This window comes from Canis lupus, chromosome 9 (assembly GCF_048164855.1).
Source record: "Canis lupus baileyi chromosome 9, mCanLup2.hap1, whole genome shotgun sequence".
Classification (NCBI taxonomy): domain Eukaryota; kingdom Metazoa; phylum Chordata; class Mammalia; order Carnivora; family Canidae; genus Canis; species Canis lupus.
The window spans coordinates 45981372-46004895 of record NC_132846.1 but is presented as its reverse complement, the minus strand read 5'-3'; the positions used below and the strand labels follow the sequence as shown (position 1 = coordinate 46004895).

General features: G+C 44.3%; 1 protein-coding gene across 1 annotated transcript in view; it reads left to right on the top strand.

Moving 5' to 3' along the window:
• The first annotated feature begins 11434 nt into the window (after nt 1-11434).
• The window catches only part of MAP3K9 (mitogen-activated protein kinase kinase kinase 9), a 74777-nt gene continuing 62687 nt past the window's right edge, over nt 11435-23524 (top strand). The window contains exons 1-2 of the mRNA XM_072839122.1: nt 11435-12005; nt 18621-19034. Of these exons, the coding sequence (XP_072695223.1) occupies nt 11600-12005; nt 18621-19034 (820 nt within the window). The 5' untranslated portion in view covers nt 11435-11599. The remainder of the gene's footprint in view (nt 12006-18620; nt 19035-23524) is intronic.

The window sequence follows — 23524 nt, the reverse complement described above, 5'->3', positions numbered from 1 at the left end:
GCAGGCTGCCCTCTGACCTCACACAGGCTCCATTCCATAACCTAGGAAACACTCATCCATCCTCCAAAAGGCCTAACCAGTGTCAGGAGACTCAAGTCTCATGTCTGTGAGCAAAAGGTTAATAGCTTCCTGTATGCAAGGCAGAGCTAATTTCAAAGGTTTCTTTGGGTAGAAGTTGGGAAAGCCCAATGCTAAAACAGGAAGTATTTATCATTTGGGCCTGGATGTTTTCTAGTCATTATGGTGCCCTTAGTCACCTTATGGAGGTGATGTTTTCACTGACTGTTACAACTTAATGGTCCTTGGCTGAACTCCAGACCTACATAATCAACCGCGGGCCTGACACCGTGGTGTGGGCTGGCAATCTCACACTTAGCGGGTCTAATAGTAAGCTGCTGAGGGGCTCCCTCCAATCTCCAGGAATGGTAACACTACGCTTCTAGTTGCTCAGGTCAAAAACCTCGGTGTCACCCCTGTCTCCTCTCTTTCATACTCCTGATCCATCAGCAAAGCTTCTTGCTCTACTGTGAAATATATTTTAAAATTGGGGCCACATTTTACCATATCCATTGTCACCTCCCTTGCCCGACCTACTGTTAGCTCTTACCACAGTCACCAGAGAGCCTCCTTGTCTGTCTCTACCCTTGTGTTCTGCAGCTCATTGTGAGCCTGGCAGCCCAAGAGTTTCCATCCTAAAGTCCAACCACACCACTCGCCTGATGAAAACTCCCAAGTGACTTCCATGTCACTCAAAGTAAAAGCCCAAATCCTTCTTTGACCCGAAAGCCCCACATGGTCTGTTCCCCCCCCCACTCCATGACCTCTCCTACCTCCTTCTTGCCTGGAACTCTCATTCCAGCTAGGTTGTCTCCTCTACCCGAATGTCCTCCCCCCATATCTGTAGGGCTGGTTTCCTCAATTCCTTCAGATCTTTATTCCAAAAGTCATCTTGGGAAAGAGCCCTGCTCTGGCCACTCTGAAATGTGACCTCTTCCAGTAGTTCACCTCTCTCTCCCCCTAAACAGCATTCTGCCTTTTTCTCATGTTAGCATTGAGCCCTTTTAAATATTATATTATGCATTTTATTTGCTTATCTTGTCTGTCTCCCTTGGTAGAGGATGTATGAAGGGATTTTTGTCTACTTTGCTCACTATTGTGTCTTCAGTGTCTTGAACAGAGCCTGACATATAGTAGACACATGTCTAAATATTTGGTGAGTAAATGAATGGAGGGACACAATATGAGCTGTGTGGATCCTCCAGCAAATCATTTAGCCCCTCTAAGTTTCGGTTTCCTTGGATGTAAAACCGAGTTTTTGCACGAAGCTTCCCCACAGCTGACAGGCAGACATCCCTGCGTTAATACCTAGAACTGGAAGCAGCTGTGAGGCAAGAAAGGGTCTGAAGAGGGCCTGAAGATTTGGATTCAAGCCCCGGGTTGATGGGAACCCTTGTCTGGGTCTCAGTTTCCACAACAAATAGAAAGAGCCCCACCCAGTGGCCACTAAAGTTACTTTCGGCACTTACAGTGTAAAACTAGGAAAGTCATAAAAAAAAAAAAAAAGAAAAGAAAAGAAAAGAAAAAGAAATGTGCCTCCATACCATACCCCTCGATACCACACGGTGGCGCAGTTGCCTACCAGTGTCTCTAAGAGGGCGTTGCCGAGTCTAGTCTGTGATCCAAACAGCAGCCTATTGTAAAAATCTATTTTTCGTGGACACCTGTGAGAGCTGCTCATTCATCACATCTCTCTGGTTTGTTGCAAAAACAAATAACAAAAATCATTACGTTGATTTTTTTTTTCAGATAAAAAGGCATAAATCTCAAAAGCAAAAACACTGAGTGGAAATTTCAGCTACATCTTTGTCACCAGCATGATTTAAAGACCAAGATGAAAAGCTGAAAAACAAAAAAGTCAGTGCCAGTGCTAGGTGAGACCCCAGCTATATACTACATTAGTTCTAAAGGTAAGTAGCCATATGTCTACTGGAATCTAGCCATATGTCTGTCTGCACGTAACCAAGAATGTTCCCTCCAGGAGGCAGGAAGGCTAGGGAAGAACTGGACTGTTTATCCTAGGTAGGACCTCTTAGTTTTTACTTGAAACAGCCATTAGAGGATCCCGCGGTGGCTCAGTGGTTTAGCACCTGCCTTTGGCCCAGGGCATGATCCTGGGAAACCAGGATCAAGTCCCACCTTGGGCTCCTGGCATGGAGCCTGCTTTTCCCTCTGCCTGTGTCTCTGCCCCTCTCTCTGTGTGTGTCTCTCATGAATAAATAAATAAAGTGTTTTTTTAAAAAAGCTGTTAAAGACTTTGACAAATAAAACAGATTGTGAACAGCGCATGACACATAGTCCTACATTCATAGTAGCCGTTGTCATTAATATCATTACATTCTAGTTTTTCCCCTCCTCTACCACCTCTCCAACTAACAATAATGCTTTTGGCTTGAAATTTACTTTTGGTGACAACAAATATGAATGATTTTGTGGTTCTTTATTCTAATTACAAATTACCCATGTTCCACCACTCAGCTCAGAAATAACTAAGGTTTTGATACTACCCAAGTGCACACGCACACACACATTTGTGATCATGTTGTGTTGTTAAAAAACACAATTCAACTGAGTAAATTTTAAAGATTTACTGGCTTTATCCAACAATTCCTGAACTGGGCAGCATCCCACCTAGCAGGTAGAAAAGAGCTCCGAGGAGCTGTACAAAATGAAAGACTCTTATAGGCAGAAGGAGCAGAAACAGGAAGTTAATTGGGCAACAAGTGGATTGGTTATGGCAAAATCACTTTCCTTTAGGGCATGGCAGGGGTCTAACGGGCAGATGAACCTCACTAGCACTGACTAGGTGATTCCTGATTGACCATATTGAGACTCCATTTCTGGGAGAGGCCAAAACTGTAAATAAATCTCAATTTGGTGACATGGGGCTTAGCATAAGTGACACCATTTGGGGTTTGTTATCTTGTTTTTTTCAATATTTTATTTATTTATTCATGAGAGACACAGAGAGAGAGAGAGAGAGAAGCAGAGACACAGGCAGAGGGAGAAGCAGGCTCCATGCAGGGAGCCCAATGCGGGACTCCATCCCAGGACTCTAGGATCACTCCCTGAGCCAAAGGCAGATGCTCAACTGCTGAGCCACCCAGGTGTCCCTGTTATCTTGTTTTTAACAGTATAAAGGGTTTTTTTTCCCACTAATTTTCATTTATCATTATACTAAGCACATTTCCACATCATTAAGATTTTTCATCATCATCATCAATAATAACACACTTCTTTGATTAGCAAATGAGTACATTTTAATGGTAGAAAATACCGAATACAGGACAAAGATTAAAAAAATCATTCCTAATCACATCATCCAGACTAGAGATAATTGTTCACATTTTGATGTATTTCTTTCAATAATTATGCAAATATATTTTCCATAAAATCGGGAATATATTATGTATATGATTCTTCCTCTTGATGAATTAATTTTAAAATTACTTCAAGATTACAACAGTTTTCTTTCTTTTTTTTTAACTTTATGTGATCATTTTCCCTGTCATCACATGTTCTTCAAAAACCCCAGTCATAGGGATGATTTTTCTCTTTAATTTTTCTCTTGTTTTGATTACTTGGGGCACTTGACTGAAATGCTTAAGTGGAGGGCACCTGAGTGGCTCAGTCAGTTAAGCATCTGCCTTTGGCTCAGGTCATGATCTCAGGTTCCTGGGATGGAGCCCACATAGGCTCCCTGCTCAGTGAGGAATCTGCTTCTCCCTCTGCACACCCCTCTCCCCATGCTTGCTCTCTCTCTCTCTCTAAAATAAAATAAAATAAAATAAAATAAAATAAAATAAAATAAAATAAAATAAAATAAAGAATACTTGAGTGGAATTCTTGCAGAGCCACAGCATAGTCGTGAGAGGTGTGATTTCACAGAGGGCTGTCCCACTAGGCTGAATGAAGCAGAATTCTGTTTGACCTTCATTCGTTGAGTCAAGGCTCTGATCATTGTTACACTACAACTCGCTCTCCAGAGGCGTGATGTTTTAAACAGCTGCCTTATTTAATAGAGTTGTCTTCTGAATCAAGATTTCATAGGAGAAAGGAGGATAATTTCTTACCATTTTCAAGTTTCAAGCCCCATTAACTCTCATCACAAGACAAGAATTATAATACTATTGACTGAGATAAAAACATTCACAATTTACTGAGTGTGCATTAGGTCCTGCTAGGAGTTGTTCTTCCTTCATTGGATCCTCACTTCCTACTCATTTTATATAACAAGGAATGAAACAGAGACTGAGAAATAAAACGCCTTGTCTGAAGTCACTGGTTGATCCCGGATAGGAACCTGAGTGTTGCTTTGAAATGTTTGTCCCAGCAGCCCCAGCACACACCTTTCCCAAAACACTGAAAATCATATCTAATGCAAATGGAGTTTAGGAGGCAGGAACTAGGGTTCCTCTCCTTGAATGGCAAGAAGTGAGGGGGGTAGGCTGACTCAGAAAAGCTCCATGTCTACCTGACGGATTTTAGCACTGAAGTACTGATATTAATATAAGAGTCCCTCCCTGGGCAGCCTGGGTGGCTCAGTGGTTTAGCATCGCCTTTGGCCTTGGGTGTGATCCTGGAGACCTGGGATCGAGTCCTGTGTTGGGCTCCCTGCATGGAGCCTGCTTCTCCCTCTGCCTGTGTCTCTGCCTCTCTCTGTGTGTGTGTGTCTCTCATGAATAAATAAAATTTTAAAATCTTAAAAAAAAATTAAAAAATAAAAAATAAATTAAAATAAATTAAAAACAAAACAAGAGTCCCTCCCTTTGTCTGCTGGGATATGCTACAGGATGCCATGGATGCCTGTATATACTATTTTTTTTCTATATGTACATACCTGTGATAAAGTTCAATGTATAAATTAGGCACAGTAAGATGTACAATAAGTAATAATAAAATAGAACCATTATAACAAGATACTGTAATAGAAGTTACATGAATACGCTCTCTCACTTTTTCAAAACATCTCATTTTACTGCACTCACCCTTCTGCTTCTTGCAATGACATGAGGTGATGAAACAGCCTCCTTGGTGAGACGAAGTGAGGTGACGGATGTCAGCGTTGTGATGGAGAATTTCGCTACTATTGACCTCCTAATGATACACCAGGAGGAGGATCACCTGCTCCTGTTGGCTATGGGTGGCTAAAACTGCAGAAGGTGAAATGCAGGATAAGGGGGGGATGGGACTACTGTATTTTCCAGAACTGGTGAAAGCAGGACATTCATTTACCAAATCACATTTTAGGCTCAAGTAATAATAATGATAACTACTCTTCAGTAGACTCTGTGCTGAGCCCGTAATAGACATTGTGTCATGTAATCATTCCAGGAGCCCAGTAAGATAAGTACTATTATCCTCAGTTTCCTAAGGAGGGATCTGGAACACTGGGGGAGGGGAGGTTGCCTTGCCTAACTGCAAACAGCAAGAATGGATTCCACGTCTGAGATTCCAAGGTCCCAGATTCGACCATCATTCTTTTTCTTTGTCCTTCTCTTTGCTTCCTCCTTGCCTCCATGCTAACTCCCTTCTTTTCTCCCTTGCTTCTTTCCTTTCCCTCCTTTCTCTTTTCTAGAGGGAAAACCATAGTTAACCCCCTGGTGAGGAAGCCTCTGCAGCTTTCTAGGGCTTGATGAAGGGTGTTTCTGACAGTGAGGAGCAGTGGAGAGAGGCAATATGTTGACTATTTAGTGGGTGCTATGCATCATGCTAAGAGCTTCTGGATGACTTATCTCATTGAACCTATAAAACTCTGGAAAAAGGAGTTTCTATTGCTATACCTATTCAACAGTGAGGAAACTGAGGTTCAGACAGGCACTTTGCCCAGAGTTGCACAGTTGAGTTGGTTTGGTTTTTTTTTTTTAGATTTATTAAAATTTTTAATATTTATTTATTTATTTATTTATTTATTTATTTACTTATCAGAGACACAGAGAGAGAGGCAGAGACACAGGCAGAGGGTGAAGCAGGCTCCATGGAGAGAGCCCGACGCGGGACTCGATTCCGGGTGTCCAGGATCACGCCCCGGGCCAAAGGCAGGCGCTAAACCGCTGAGCTACCCGGGCTGCCCTAGATTTATTAATTTTAGAGAAAGAACACAAACGGGAGAGGCAGAGGGAGAAAGAGAGAGAGTCTTTTTTTTTTTTTTTAAGATTTTTATCTATTTATTCATGAGACACACAGAGAGAGGCAGAGACAGGCAGAGGGAGAGGCAGGCTTCTTGCTGGGAGCCTGCCGCAGGACTTGATCCCAGGACTCCAGGATCATGCCCTGGGCCGAAGGCAGATGCTCAATCGCTGAGCCACCCAGGTGTCCCAAGGAGAGAGTCTTAAGCAGACTCTGTGCTGAGTGAGGAGCCCAATATGGAGCTCAACTCACGACCCAGAGATCCTGACCTGAGCTGAAACCAGGAGTCAGACACTCAAACGGCTACATCACCCAGGCGCCCCCAAAGTTGCAGAGATTTTATTTTATTTTATTTTTTAAAGATTTTATTTATTCATGAGAGACACAGAAAGGCAGAGACACAGGCAGAGGGGGAAGCAGGCTCCCTGTGGGGAGCACCATGTGGGACGCAATCCCAGGACCCCAGGATCATGACCTGAGCCAAAGGCAGATGCTCAACCACTGAGCTACCCAGGTGCCCTGCAGAGTTTTGAATGAATGAGCCAGGATAAATCATGATCTGGCACAAGTCTACTGCCAAGTGCACCACTGATGCTATACTCTTCAGTGTGGAGAACATGGTCATTTTTAGGGTGATATTTGTCAACCTCTGCTGGAAAATTTAATAGCAGTAAAATCTTGGTAATTCCATCAGCCTTTCAAAGTCTTTTTGCAATCTGGCCTTCTTTTATTTAGTCAATTTCATTTTCCACGACCCCCTTTCTGTACTCTCCTCTTTGCAGGCTGGTATTTCTGTCACTGCTGTCTATCATGTCAGTTTCCACATACACATTTTCTAGTCTCCACTCAGCAAGGGACCTACATCCTTTAATGACCAATGTAAGTAAGCACCTTCTACATTCCTCATCTCTTCTAGTCCTAGATTACAGAGACATCTCATCCCCTCACAGCCCTGTGCAAAACCTTTCCATGATAACCTTTTATCTGCTAAACAAAAGCCAGGATTCTTAGCTTGGTATTCAAGTTAGCCATTCAGTCACAAATGTGTACTGAGAGCCAGTTATGTGCTAGGCACTCTCTAGGTGCTGGGAGAATTGTAGAGAACCAGACAGGTTTCTACCCTTATAGTGAACAAACTCAGCATTAAATAATTACAAATAATCAACTAAATAACTATTAGTATGATATGATTCAAGCCGTTACAAGGCCCTTTAGCATCTGGTCTCAACCTATTTTCAATTCCACCTCTTGCTTCATTCCATTCAGATGAGCCTACTCATTCCATCCCAGCTTGGTGGCTGTGCCCATACTCTCCCTTTTTCCCTTGGTGCAGATTCTTCCCTTCTCTACCTGGAACCCCTCAGGGCAGGCTTTGGTTCTGTCTCCATGAAACCCTGCTAGACAACTTTAGCCCAAAGGATTTTCCCTCATTTGAATTCCTAGTACTTATCCATGGGACAAATATTTACTGAATGACTTCTTGAAATGTTTGATGAATTGGCTCTTCATAAGTCCTAAACACATGCTATGGTTATTAAAGATTTACATTATATGAGGAGTTAGACTTTTCCTACAAAGGGATCAAGGATATTTATTTTTCCTCTTCTTCTCTGGGTGGGAGAGGAGTGAAGATCAAAAAAGCTACAGAGAAACACACAGAATTACCAAGAAGCAAAGTGACAATAAAAATTGCATACTCATAATCCTACTACTTTTTGTTTTGTTTTTATTAAAAAAATTTTTTTTTATTGGAGTTCAGTTTGCCCAAATTTAGCATAACACCCAGTGCTCATCCCGCCAAATGCCCCCCGCCAGTGCCCATCACCCAGTCACCCCAAACCCCCACCCACCTCCCTTTCCACTACCCCTTGTTCATTTCCCAGAGATAGGGGTCTCTCATGTTTTGTCACCCTCACTGATATTTTCACTCATTTTCTCTCCTTTCCCGTTATTCCCTTTCACTAATTTTTATATTCCCCAAATGAATGATCCTACCACTTGAAAGAGAGCTACCATTGACAACTCTCTACCTTCCTAGTTTTTTGTTTCTGTTTGCTTCTTTTTTTTTTTTTAAGATTTTATTTATTTATTCATGAGAGACACAGAGAGAGAGGCAGAGATACAGGCAGAGGGAGAGGCAGGCTCCTCTCAGGGAGCCCGATGTGGGACTCGATCCTGGGACAGGGATCATTCCCTGAGCCAAAGGGAGACACTCACCCGCTGAGGCACTCAGGCGTCCCTTTGTTTCTGTTTCTATTTCTTCTGTGTGTGTATCTAGGAAAAATTTCTTTTTCCTCCAAATTAAAATTTTATGAAGAATATCTTTTTTTCCCCCACAGGGCACCTGGGTGGCTTAGTCAGTTAAGCATCAGCATTTGGCTCAGGTCATGATCCCAGGGTCCTGGGTTCCAGCTCAGTTGGCTTCCTGCCCAGGAGGGGGTCTATTTGTCCCTCTCCTCTCCCTCAGCGCCCCCTACTGCTAATGCTCTCCCTCTCAAATAAATAAATAAATACAATCTTTTTAAAAAAAATTTTTTTTATTTATTTATTCATGACACACACACACACACACACACACACACACACAGAGGCAGAGACACAGGCAGAGGGAGAAGCAGGCTCCATGCAGGGAGCCTAACGTGGGACTAGATTCCGGGTCTCCAGGAACATGCCCTGGGCTGAAGGTGGTGCTAAACCGCTGAGCCACCCAGGCTGCCCAATAAATAAAATCTTTAAAGAAAATCCTTTTTTAATGATCTTTTTTAAAACGGAGTACCTTGGGATCCCTGGGTGGCACAGCGGTTTGGCGCCTGCCTTTGGCCCAGGGCGCGATCCTGGAGACCCGGGATCGAACCCCACATCGGGCTCCCGGTGCATGGAGCCTGCTTCTCCCTCTGCCTGTGTCTCTGCCTCTCTCTCTCTCTGTGACTATCATAAATAAATAAAAATTTAAAAAACAAAACAAAACAAAACAAAAAACCGGAGTACCTTTACCCCACCTCCCTGCTCTTCTGCTTGGGGGTGGAATAGTTCTAGATTGAACAAAAAACCTAGAGAATCACTCAAAGACTCATCCATATATTTTCTAGTTCACTGATCATATGTACGGTAAGAATCTGAATTTAGTTTTAGGGCATTTACTCAGAAGTCTTTTCTCAAGACCTACACAGGATGCTCTTCAGAATAGTACTCTTACCTCCCCAAGACTCCAAATGTGTGGGATGCCTAGGTATACATTGTAGCCATACTTTTATGCAAATCACACAATATGGGGCCTTTAAGAACACAGATCTTCAGTCCACTCTCTGAGAGGAGAAGCAGATTGAACTACAGTGTAAGCACTTGCCCAAGATCAAGCAGCTGGTGGGGGCAGGATTGAAGATGCCAGCCCCTATTATCTTTACAAATTGCCTGTCCCCAGTTTGTCTAATGATCAACCTCAAACTAAAATTAAACAGAAAATACTCAGGAAAGCACTAACTCTTGCTAACCAAATCATATGTATTCCTACCACTAAAGGGGAAAAGGTCACACAGTTTGGTAGAGATTAGGCTAGATCTTTCAGCATTGACTTGTTTTGAAATGTCAGAAAACTTCCTCTTTGGAAATCTACATTACTATGACAGGATTAAGGCAAAGAAGAAATATTAGAGGCCACCTACTCATTCTTAAATGTTTGGGAAATGAGGATAACAAAAGGATGTAGGAAAAGATTGGCCCTTGATCACGAACCGTGGCATTGGCTCATATGTATATTCTACTTTGGTTCTTTTTTTTCTTCTTTAAGGAAATAGGTTTTATTTTTAACCTTATTTTATTTTTTAAAGATTTTATTTATTTATTCATGAGACACATAGGGAGAGAGGCAGAGGAAGAAGCAGGCTCCCTGATGCGGGACTCCATCTCAGGATCATGACCTGAGCCAAAGGCAGACACTTAACCACCGAGCCATCCAGGCATCCCTCTACTTCGGTTCTTAGTCTGATTTCTAGAGGTCACCATGATCTGAGGTGCAATTCATTCAAGCAAAAGAAACTCAAACTGTAGAAAACGGAGTCTGTTCAGAGGGACCAAGGCCCCTTCAACGACAGCTTTCAAACTGAGCTTTCCAGACTCAATTTGAAGCCTCAGTCAAGTGGTCTCTCCTTTCCTCCGAGTTCTGAAAAGTGACAGTATGGGAATCTCCTATAAAAAGAGATTTATAGGAGCCCAGCAACGGGCGAACTATCTGGAAAGGCGACAACTGTAGTTTTAAGAGTGCTTCTAAAGAACATTCCAATGGGCCTAAAGGTCTTATGGAGATGAAGGACTTCCTGGGTGGGAGTGGGGCTGGGAGCAGGAGCCGATCCACCTGCGTGGACTGGAGCAGAGGCACGTCCAAGAGCGCGGAGAATCCAACTGTAAGAGGGAGCTGGAGAAGAAAGGGCTCTGGGCGGGGCGGTACAAGCCAGCTCGCTTTTCCTCTGCTCCCTATCAAAAGCTCACTTCAGGGTCCGGAGCACAGGTGCTGTCCAAGCGGGCCCGGCCCTACCGCGGCAAACAAAGGGCGCGGCCTCCTCCAGCCTTTTCGGTGTGAACGGAGGCTCGGCCTTACCTTTTAGGATCCACCCATCCCTTCCCCGGCACCCAATGAGGCCGCAGCCTCCCCCTGCCAGGAGGTGTTGAACTCTCGCAGGAAACGGACAGGTACCACGGACCAATGGTCGGAGCTGCCAGGAGCCAATGGGAGAGAGAAATGGGTCGACCTGGGGGCGAGAATGGGAGCCCGCAAAAGGGGCGGGCCCGGGGGGGGGGGACCCAGACACGTAGGCGCGCGGGGCGGAGGGGGCGGGGCAGCCCCCGCCGCGGCGCGAGGAACCTGCGGACGGCGGCGGCGGCCAATGGGCGGGCGGCAGGGCGGGCGGCCCCGCCCCTCGGGTCCGCAGGGCTGGGGCGGAGCCAGGCCCGCGTCAGGTGGTCCCGGGCGTGCGGGCGGCGCTGGGGGCGGGGCGCGGCGGGCGCGGGGCGCGGGGCGCGGGGCGCGGCGGGCTGCGGGCGGCGGGCGCTGGCTGCGCGAGCAGGTGCCCGGGCGGAGGTGGCCGGGCCGCCCCCAGGGGGCGAGCGCGAGGGCGGGGGCTCCGGGCCGCCGCGCCCCCATGCCGCGGTGAGCTCTCCCGCCGGGTGCGCTCGCCGCCGCGCCAGCCCCAGCGCCAGCCCCAGCGCCAGCCCCGGCCCCGGCCCCGGCCCCAGCGCCAGCGCCAGCGCCAGTCCCAGCCCCCGCGAGCCGGCTCTGCCCGCCCCGCCAGCCCGGGCCCTACCTGCGGCCGCCGTCGGGGGAGGGGGGTCCCCCCAGCTCTGCGGAGCCGCATGAACAATAGGCAGCGGCGGCTCCTGCGGGCGGCGGCAGCCCCGCACCCTATGGATCGGCCGCTCCATGGAGCCCTCCAGCGCGCTTCTCGGCTGCCTGGCGAGCGCCGCCGCTGCCGCCCCGCCGGGGGAGGACGGAGCGGGGGCCGCGGCCGAGGAGGAGGAGGAGGAGGAGGAGGAGGCGGCGGCGGCGGCGGCCCCGGGGGAGCTGGGTTCCGAGGCCCCGCTGCCCTACTGGACGGCCGTGTTCGAGTACGAGGCGGCGGGCGAGGACGAGCTGACCCTGCGGCTGGGCGACGTGGTGGAGGTGCTGTCCAAGGACTCGCAGGTGTCCGGCGACGAGGGCTGGTGGACCGGGCAGCTGAACCAGCGGGTGGGCATCTTCCCCAGCAACTACGTGACCCCGCGCAGCGCCTTCTCCGGCCGCTGCCAGCACGGCGGCGAGGACCCCAGTTGCTACCCGCCCATTCAGTGTGAGCGAAGGCGCGGCCGCGGGGCGGGGAGGGCGGGGAGGGCAGGGCGGGGGGGGAGGGGGCCGGAGGCCCGGGGCGATCGGGAGCGGGTGGGGAGAGCTCCCCCGAGGGTGGGGGTGCGCGCGCTCGGGCTGCCGGCGCTGCCGGGTGGGTGCGCGGGGCACGATAGAGACGCCGCAGGCCTCGCTGGAGCCTCGGGCGCTTGGGCTCCTAACCTTCGTCCGACCACCTCGGCCGCGGCTTCTGCCGTACACATCCTGAAGCTCCAGGGTAAGAATCGCCCCATTGCGCCCTCCCGGCCTCCCCACATCTGGAAGGGTTTCAGGCAAGCTGGTAGTCCCTGTCATAACCCTAGTCCCCAGATCGGAGACCTTCCCGACCTCTTCTCCGCCTGTCCCCGCCCCTTCAAGGCATTTGCTTTGAGGCCGCTGGGGGTGTCTTCCGCAGGGCTGGCTGGGCTGGCCCTCGAGCCCCGGAAGCCCGTGTGAATTCAAGGCTCAGGTGTCTTTGCAATGTCGTGTCGATGCCCTGGATCGCAGTCTTGTATCTCAGAAGTTGTACCTTTAGGAGTCTCACTGAATGATGTGCTGAGAAGGGTGCGAATGTGTGCAGAAGCAGGTGATGAGTGGAGAAATGATCCGAGAGGCAAAAGTATGTCTTTCCCCCATGAGAGATCAGGAGCACAAGGTACAGTGGCTAAATCCCAGTCCCTTGACACCCAGGCTGTTCAGATAATACATTTTCTCCTCTCTTCTCACCCTAGATCCTTGCCTATATTTGGTGTTTGCCAAATCTCAGGGGGACCATACCCACGGGTCCCTCCTAGAGCCTTTCTTCCAGTGTCCTGGTTTTCACCAATTTCCCAGGAGCCCCCTGTTCTACACCCTGCAATGAAATTTCCTTTTTTTTTTTTTTTTTTCTCCAAAGGAGTTATATTGCCATTGGAATGCCTTAATCAGTTCTGCTAGGTGGTTTTAGAAGATGTAAATGTCTTCTTGTGTAGTTTACACTGTTTTATATTTAATGATTTCCATAATTTCTTCCTTGCTAAAAGTTGTTAATACATATTGTTGTTTATTCCATATTTTGCATACTTTGCATTTTAGTTAGTTTAAAAGAATTGTTACCAGGGGCCAACTTCAGGCATTTAGTTTAAATTTCATTTGTAACACTTATCTTTTGGTCCTATAACTTAGTTTCACCTGAACAATTCTTTTACTTTATTTAAGATGTTTCTTTAAATACCATCACATAGTGGGACTATCATAGCCTCTTTCCTTATTTTTCTATTCTCCTTTTTTATTGGTGTTTGGACTATCAAACTGATGTTCAGATCCTTAGTTCCCCTTTGTTTCTGTCTCCCTCTCATTCACTGTAAAAGTTCCTGTTTCTACATTGGGATCTTTATAATGCCTGGAGGAGACAGATGATTTTAAATGGTTTTTGGGCATCAAATCTTTTTGGCTCTAGTACTGGAAAGATGAAGGCTAAGTAAGGGTCCTAAGGTAGTGTCTGAAATAGTGCTGAATGAAGATGAACTTGGTCTTATATATTGAAAGAGATATTGGAAGAATGGCTTGGCCTATTAGACACAGTGCATTTTTTTTTTTTTTTTACACATAGGTTAGAGGTTTGAGGTTCTTTATGGGTGCCGTTCTGTGATTGATTGATTGATTGATTGATTGATTTTTACAGCTAATGTCAAAGTAGGAGAGCTATGTGAGGTTCATGAGCAGGAATTCTGTTTCTTCCATCTTTGTGCCCCCAGCTGTCAGACAGTCAGGAGTGAATATGACTTGGGCTGGACAAACTCATCTGCAGAACACCAGACTTTTCCACAGTGTGCTACATTAGCAGCTCCTTCTCTAGATAGACTAGTTTCCTGTATCTAGAACTCAGACAGTGAGAAGGTAGGAAGTACTTTGTGCTTATTAAAAGAATTGACTTGAAGAACATGACATTTGAAGGCCCTGGTAAGTTATTTTATTTGGTCTCATCAGGAGTTCTAAACTTGAATGGAATTAACTCTTAGTAATTCAGAAAATTTAATTCCATTCAAAAGCCAACGTGAGTGCCTAGCAAAAGATAGATACTGTATGAAATACCAGGAGATAGGGGTGCCTAGATAGGGGTGTCAGCTGGTAGAGCCTGTGACTCTTGAGCTCAGGGTCATGAGTTCAAGCCCTACATGGGATGTAGAGATTATTTAAATAAATAAAACTTTAAAAAATCAGGTGATAAAGAAATGATAAGATAAGGAGTTACTTAAAAGTCACCCCTAGGGGAGATTAGTGATGTAAATACCAATTGTAATGGGTACAATGCTTTGATAAAGATGAACGGGGGAAATGCTAACAGGTGCTCTGATGAGTAGCCTGTGTCCACCAGTTCAGTTAGTGTCCCTCGGAAAATAAAATGATTGACAACCTTGTCTCCAAAGACCTAGAATGAAATCGAGCCCACTGACAGCTTTTCCTTAGTTAGCCTTTTGAACTTCTCTGAAGGCATGAATTGTGACATAGATTATGAATAGCAGACACTCAGTTAAGTAAGAATGTACAGTTTTAGTTTTAAATATTGCTTTTCAAATAGAAAATTTTGTTTCAAACTTTACTCAAAACAGAAGAGGGGGAAATTACCAAATCTAGTGACAAAAATATAATAGATTTATTAGAAATCATCTATTATTTATGCCTTTATCCCCTCCAATGTAGATATGAAAGTTTAGCTCTCTTCAGCTCCATTTGGGCTGACAAATATAAATAACCTAGGAGCTCACTCATCTTTTTTTTAGTGAAAGAGAAAAAACGTCCAGTTCCAAATTTATCATCTTGGGAGATAGTCCTAGGCATTAAAAAAAAAAAAGTTTCTCTTATAGGAGAATTGTATCTATTTTAAAGCAGGGCATAGATTAAGATTATTACTAATTTTCATTTTTTTTTTCCTTGCATCCACTAGAAATATAAGAATGGATTTTCAGGTGTACTTGGGATTTTTTAATTTTTTTATTTTATTTTATTTTTTTTTTACTTGGGATTTTTTAAATGAGTGAGGTGTGTACCATTCACTTGCCCCAAAGCCATCAGAGCATGCCTATATGTTTAGTTTTCAAGAATACAATTGAGAGAGAGTAACATCTTGATTGCAAAAATGAAAGAAATAAGGTTCTGTTCCTGATATTCTTGGAAATATCCATCCACAGAAACTGAAAAGTGTGTTAAATATGACTTGGCCTGATTCTTATTTAAAACCAGGTCTGGACTGGAATGCGAAAGGAGGAGGGCCCCACATTCTCTCTGAAGAGAGAACTGAAGGTGTAGTTCCTACCCAAAAGGACTTCTTCACAGGGAAGGGAAAAGGAAGTACCCTCCCTCTAGGTCCCACTATTCTGTCTTCTATCTGCTTGCAAGCTGTGTTCTATATTTTTCTTGAAGGTTGGTCGTAATATTTCCATACCTAGTTAGCAAGAACCTGAGAGTTTCTTTCTACCCAGAGAGAGATTAATGCTTTCCCTTCCACACAGAGGTTTTCTGTCTTCTCTGAAATGCCGTCTGAGGAGCTGTCCCTTCAGCACCCAGGTTCAGAAACACTTCTTTTAAATCCTTCTACATTTAAATATTTAACACGTCCTGTGTGTTCACAACTATGCTTCAGACCAGAGGAATGAAGGAAGGGTGTAAGAGAAAATACAACAGTTAATTCCCTTAAGGAAAATTCAGATCTTCAGTTGGGTATTTCCCCTGTGAATGGAAACTTGTTAAAGAGACAGATATCTTTTCATCAGGGTAAAAAGCTGTTAGAAAAAGTGAATGTTTCTTCCTCTTATGACCAAGGAGACTCTTAACATAACTTACATATTTCCTCAGGGGGTTTCTTATCGCTCTTTAATATCCACATTGTTTTTCTCATTCATATAGATAAGACAAGAATTAGTAATCTGGATTTGTTTTAGGACCCAGAAACACTTAAGCTATTTTAAGCAAAAAGTGATTTAGCACAGGAAATTAGGTGCTTACAGAATTGTTGGAAGGGCAGGAAGAAGGGGTTCTTAGCCGGACCTACGGGAACAACTCCCAGAACATTGCAGATCTGGCCCATGTAGCAAGCTACTACTTCTCTAATTGGGAACGTGCAGAATCAGGAGTTGACATTGAAGCTGTCGATTTCAAGAACATCCTGGTGTAGTTGCTGTCCAGAGATTAGGTAACCACTTGGCCCTGCAGCATTCCTTTCTACATCTGCCCAGAGCTAATGATTGGACACTGATATGCAGAAAAATCCCACTTCTCCACAGCCATGCTTGCCAGGAGAAGCAGCAAGAAAATGGTGTCCATCTCACTTCTTTCTTCCATATCATGTGCATGTAGTTGGCAGAAGCAGACCTATAGCAGTCAGGGAGTCTGGGAAATGTAGTTCTTAGCTTTCTAGCCTCTGTAGTGAAAGATATGCTGGAAGGTTTTAGATGGATGTTGATTGTTAGTCTGGAGGGACCAGCCATAACATTTATTCTTTACGAGGAGTGCCAGATGAGGTGAAAAGCTTGAACAATTGGAACTTTGGGGGTATATCTTTTTGTATTCTTTTGTGCAGACTGCCAGTTCCATTGTAAAATACAAATGAATATGAGCTCTAGATAGGACAGAAATACTCAAGTTAAGCAAGAATAGAGTTTTGAGCACTGTCAGCATGTCAGTGGAAGTTGGAGGCATCCTGTAGCTGGCTGAGGAAGGAAGAGAACAGCCAGCAGTGGGCAGTTCCTCTTTTGGTCTTGCCAAAAGTTCAGAAATATATCTTTGTTTTCTTAGTTTTTTTTTTTTTTTTTTTTTTAAAGCAAACTGACTATTTTCTGTTTCTGAGTTTGTTTTTTTTCCTACTGAGATAGGTCCTCCCCCCCTCCCCGCCCATTTTACTTGACTGTTGTTTACCTGCTGAATGTTCGGTAGGATGAGTACAGTGGTGAATAAAGCAGGAAGAATCTGCTCTTGTGGATCACACAATCTAGCAGGAAGGCAGGCACTGAACAAGTAATTAAACCTTGTTGGGTCTTGCCAGGCAGAGACTGTTATGGACGTGTTTGATGGGGGCCTGACCTCATTTAGGCAGGGGTTAGGAAAAGGTCCTCTAGGAGATTTTGTTTAAGCTGAGACCTGAGGGTTGAGTATGAGTCAGCCAGGTAAAGACAAAGAGACTGAGAAGACAGAGCCCAGGGTTTTCGTGAGAGAAACATAAAATAACACTTTACTCATTTAGCAACACCTTATCTAGCCCGAGATTTATAATCACTGGTAGCTATTATTATCTTTCCATGGAAGCCTTTCCAAACAGAGCCGAAGATATAATCAGGTACCCTAGGTTCATACTCTGCATTGGAAAGGAGATGAGTGGTTGGGTGTGGTCCTTGGGAACATCAGGGATGGAGCTGTGGAGCAGGTGACTTCTAGAGTAAGATGTCCCCAGGGAGGCTTCTTTCCTGTACATCTTAGTCACCAGGCCCGTTTTGAAAATATCCTCCCAATTTACTCCATACTGTCCGTCTTCACTGCTACTGATATTCAGACCCTGGTGCCTGCATGCCTGAGTTACTCAAATGGCCTCCTTAGTAGTTCCTTTTGCAGTAGGCTCCCTGTCCTCCAGGTTAGATGGCTGCCAGAATGGATGTCCTTTCTAAATCAGTCTAATAACACTCCCCTATTTAAAAATACATGAGTCCTAACATTCAAAGTGTGAAGTTCAAGCCACTCAGAATGACTTCAAAAACATTTCACAACCTAGCTGACCCCAACAAGACCTTGAGTTTCATTTCCTATCCTAGTGCATACGATCTAGCCACCCTGGACTCTGTGAAGTTCTTAATATGCCAGATACTTTCATGCCCCGTGTTCCTGCTCATGACCTTCCCTTTGCCTGGATTGTCCTTCTCCACCTTGCTCTTTGCTGCCTGATAAGATTCCTCCCACTCATTCTTTTTTTTTTTTTTTTTTAGACTTTATTTTTAAGTAATCTCTACACCCAACACGGGGCTGGAACTCACAACCCTGAGATCCAGAGTTTCATGCTTTACCACCTGAGCCAGCAGGGCACTCTCCCTGTGTTCTTTAGGGCACATTCCCAGTGTTGCCTTCCCTGAGAATCCCTTCCCACTCACCCTCTTAATCCTGTCCTGCAGTGGGAGTTGGTGGTTTTCCTAATCTGATCATACAGCTACGAAGGCTCTTTTCACACTATGGTTTGGTTGTTAGGTGTCTGCCTTGACACTGGATTGTATGCTTCTCACCATCTAGTACACAGTAAAATGAATAAATCTCCTAAAAATTATCTTCCTCTATGTTCCCTTTAGTTAAAATGGTTTGTCATGGTACAACATTCTGTATGATGGTCCAAGTAGAAATTATTACATGAATGTTTATTGAATACCCACTTATGTGCTAGTCATTAAGAATAATGCAACATAAAATAGGTTAAACACATTTCTTGCCTTGATGGACCTTACCTTATAGGGGAAGACAAAAAAGCCAAGTGAACAGATAACTTGTTGTGTTTACCCATCCAGGTAAATGGGTGATTCAGTGGTGTTTTCAGAATGTTTTTGACTTCTTTTTTTCTTCTCTTTCTCAGTGTTAGAGATTGATTTTGCGGAGCTAACCCTGGAAGAGATTATTGGCATCGGGGGCTTTGGGAAGGTCTATCGTGCTTTCTGGATAGGGGATGAGGTTGCCGTGAAAGCAGCTCGCCATGACCCCGATGAGGACATCAGCCAGACTATAGAGAATGTTCGCCAGGAGGCCAAGCTCTTCGCCATGCTGAAGCACCCCAACATCATTGCCCTTAGGGGGGTGTGTCTGAAGGAACCCAACCTCTGCTTGGTCATGGAGTTTGCACGTGGAGGGCCCTTGAATAGAGTGTTATCTGGGAAAAGGATTCCCCCAGACATCCTGGTGAACTGGGCTGTGCAGATTGCCAGAGGCATGAACTACTTACATGATGAGGCAATTGTCCCCATCATCCACCGCGACCTTAAGTCCAGTAACAGTGAGTATGAAGAGATGGGGCTGGAGGGCTCAAGAGCACTTTTATACCCAGCCCATGGCTACAGTGGGAGTGGATTCCTAATGGAATCACAGTGGGCAGTAAGACTCCTTGCTTAAAACCATTCCATCCTTGAGTTGAGAGGTATGGGTGGAATGAATGCCAGGAAAAATTGGTTTAGAAAGAGAAGAATGAGGCAGCTGTGGGGTTTGCAATAATTCTGAGCTCATATTAACAGGCAAGGTTGGCAGTGTATAATTCTGCTATGCTGTGCAATATATATCCACATATATATAGGCAGATATGTTTTTCCACTTTAGGGAAGTGTGTCTGTGATTACAAAAGGGGTTTTCCTCTTTGCTGGAACAACAGGTAGCTCTAATACCTGTTTGCATTCTACCTGACTACTCCAACTTGAGGTACCTGCCAGAGAAGGGGCTCTAAGGAAGAGGAGGAGGCATGTGGTTTAAGCTGTGGGACTGATTCAGGTAACAGTGTCCACTGGGAGAGCATGACCTGGCTGGTCATATTATAGATTCCTGGTAGCCTATGGGTGTTATTAATTGTGGTAACTACTTAGTGTTTAATAGCAGGGAACTGAGAAGTAACTGCTTATTAAACATCCAGAATCCATAAACTAGATTGTAAAGCAAGTGTTAGGCATAATTACATAGTGAGTTGGTGGAAACCAGTCTCTTTCCTTGGAGGACTCTGCAGGTGCTGTACTGTGCGGCTTTTGTGTGGTCATTTGTGCTCTCTCTTGCCTGCACTGTGTGGTAGAGGATAGCATTTGTTAAATAGGGTATACTTAAAATCACTTTAAGCATCCTGTGTGGAGAAGAGGGCATTAGGGTTTTGGGAGATGGTGTTGGTTGCAGGAACTTTGCTCTCTGTCTCCTTCAGCGTTGAGCCCAGAAATCCTTCAGACTTTGTTTTGTTTTGAGCTGTTCCAGATGTGGTTTATTTTTCTGTCGATACTACTGTGAATCTGCTTACTTTAAAAAATATGTTTTAAAATTATTTAGATGTTTTTGTGGAGTAGATGTTTTTGTGGTACAAAAATTAGGAAGCGCAGATAAACAAAAAAGAGAAAGGTAACCGATAATGTTCTCCTTCGGAGAGTGTAACTATTACATTTGGCATATCCTTCCAGACATTTTTTTTTTTTTAAAGATTTTATTCATCCATTCATGAAAGACACACACAGAGAGAGGCAGAGACACAGGCAGAGGGAGAAACAGGCTCCATGCAGGGAGCCTGACATGGGACTCGATCCCAGGTCTCCAGGGTCACGCCACAGGCCGAAGGCAAGCACTAAACCACTGAGCCACCTGGGCAGCCCTTTCCAGACATTTTTAAAGTAAATATTTATCTATGTATATAAATGTGGGTGTATATATACACTATACAGACACACACACACACACACACACAAAATATACTTTCCAAGTTACTTTAAAATGGCCTTTCTTACTTATCTCTTCTACTTGAGCCCTCTTCTCCCTTAATAAAAGTTCATCTTTGCAAAAGATGGAACGTTATATATATAATGCATATGATGGATTTAAGTTCCATAAAATATGATTATTCTCCTCCTTCCTCCCAGATTCTGTTCTTCAAACATATTAAATTAAAACTTTTGGTGGCCCTTTCACGTTTCTGCCTAGATATTGCTTTGGATGATGGAGTAAGAATAAGTAGATGTATTGGTAGAAAATGTGACGTAGGAGCTGAATTTTCTTATATCCTTATCATGTTGGAAGAAGGAGACAAAGTGCTCTCATCTTACCTATTGAGCCCTTTTAAGAACTTGAGCTAGGATGATGGAATTGTAAAAAGCAATCATTTCTTCCAGGAAATTTCAAATTTGAATGTAATTTCAAGCTGTCAACACAAGGTTTTACCTTCTGTGAGATTTGCATTTGGAAGTCTAGGCTCTTGTGAAGGAAAAGTTAACTTGTCAAAGTTCTCCTGGCTGCAGGAGATGACAAGAGACCTCAGTGTCATTCTGTCATTCAGGAGACAAAACTCTGTTCTTTCTTTGTATTTGGTGGGCTTTAGGATCGCCGGGGAGGAGCCCCCTGGTGCATTGTGTTATGGCGGGAGTCAGACTTAACACAGGGTACAGAATGACCCTTGACCCTATCAGGGTAATGTATGCTCAGAAATGTGCATAGTCCATTGGGCCGTGTGGTTGGTGCTGATATTGATGCCTGCTATAAATCTCACATGGGAGCTGGGATAGTGCCTTGACATTTGTCTATAGTGGCTTTTTGCCTGGGATTGTATGAGTCCAATATGAGTCTTGATAACACTGTCGTTTTTACCCCTTTGCTCTGTGCACATGACTGGGAAAATCATTTTAGAAATGTGCTAGTTTTTACCCGCCAGTTGGAGAGTCACGGCTTCTCTGTGTTTTGCAGACCTGGGGATGCTGGTCTGTTTCTCTTGTTGTTGTTGTTGTTGTTGTTTTTTAAGGGTTCCAGAGAGTTGGATTTTGGTCTCTGTCACATGAGGGCAGATTTTGTGAATCATATGTATTAGTTGACTTAGACCTACTAGGGAGAAGAGTATGTATGTGTGGGGGCTGTCGTTGTGGAAAAAAAAGAAAGTAGTTGGTGATAAAAATCTAACTGTTATGAAAGGCTCGATGGAAAGGTGATTAATTAAAATGCTTTGTTATCCTGGTCACCTAGTTAAAAAAGTCACATGCTGTTAACTGGCAGTGGAACCCCTACAGCGTCCGATGTTGATATATAGTCCTCAATAAGTTTAGGTTTGACTGCACCTAACCTAAAAACCAAAATAACAGTGGCTAAAACAAGGTGTACGTTCATTTGTCTTTGAAAAGAAGTCTGCCGGGTTTAGGACATCACAGTGTCATCAGGGATCCAGGCTCCTATTTTTCACTCCATCCCGGTACATGGCTTGCATCCTCAGGCTTGCCTTATGGTCTAAGATGGCTGCTGAAATGCCAGTTACTTGGTCCAAGTAACAGGCCTGAAGGAGGAGGAAAAGCAGAAGCACAAAAGCAGAAGCACAGTGCTCCTGGAGCTGAATTGGCTCCCATGATCCTCCCAGAAGTCCAGCGAAACACATCTGCTTGCATTAATTGGCCAGAAGGTAATCATATAGCCATGGCTGGCACGGAGGAGGCTGGGAGATGCAGGACTTTAAAATGGGTGGCAGTGAGCCCAGCTAATAATCAGGGTCTATTACCAAGGAAGAGGGAGAGCAGGGCTGGTGAGGGAAGCAGCTGGCAGTCTTACCATGCGGGACATGCACTGGGAAGAACTGTTTATTTCAGATGTTTGGCATCATACAGCCAAATAAGGTTAGCCAGGCCTTGGGACGTGTGGCTCAGACCTCCGATTTAGCTAATGGTTCATACTACTTTACCACATTGCATCATTAACTCAAACGTCACTTTAAAAACTACTTACAAAAAGCCCTGGTTCTAAAAATGGATTTATGTCTGTCATTTGGAGAGAAGCCAGCTACTTGATTGTTAGCAAAGGTGTCAATGAAAGATGGTCTCTTAGTGGAAAGATTGTCCTTTTGGGGGGGTAGGTAGATGGATTTCAGGATTTTGGCTTAAAGACATTTGGAAGAATAATAGTTCGATAATGGTCGTTAAAAGTTAAATTAGTATAAAAACGAGGTCATATGAAAAAGCTTTGGAAAATGAAAAGCCTTGCCTAGAGTGAAGGTTGTGTTATTGCTTTTATTACTAAATAACTTCTTTCCTTTACTTAGAAAACGTAGAAAAAACATAGAGGTTAAAGCAGCCTGTTTCTCCAGTTTTTGCATTTATCGATATTTGTTTTTACCCAGAACTGTGCACAGGAAATCATAATAACCATGTTGCTTGTAGCATGCTTTGTGCTCCCCAACTTATCAGCATATTGTGACTCGCTGTGTGAATAAATATTCCTCCACCACAAGATATTTAAAAGTTGCACAGTATTCCACTAATTAGATATGCTCCATTAACTAAACCAAACCCATATGTAGCAACAATAATGGTAATACTACTACTACTACTACTAATACAACTGATGCTTATTGAGTGCTTTCTTTAGGTTAGGCACAAAGCATTTTTTTTTTTTAAAGATTTCATTTATTTATTCATGAGAGACACAGAGAGGCAGAGACATAGGCAGAGGGAGAAGTGGGCTCCCCACAGGGAGCCCCATGAGGGACTTGATCCCAGCACCTCAGGATCCTGACCCGAGCCAAAGGCAGATGCTCAACCACTGAGCCACCCAGGTACCACAGGCACAAAGTATTTCTTTATTTTTTTATTTTTTATTTTTATTTTTGGCACAAAGTATTTCATGTAGATTTTCTTTTCATTTCCACAGCAACCGTTTAGACTGTGTCTTTTTTATTTTATTTTATTTTATTTTATTTTATTTTATTTTATTTTATTTTATATTTATTTTACAAATGAGGAGACTGAGGCTCAGAAGGGGTCAGGCATTTCTCTAGGG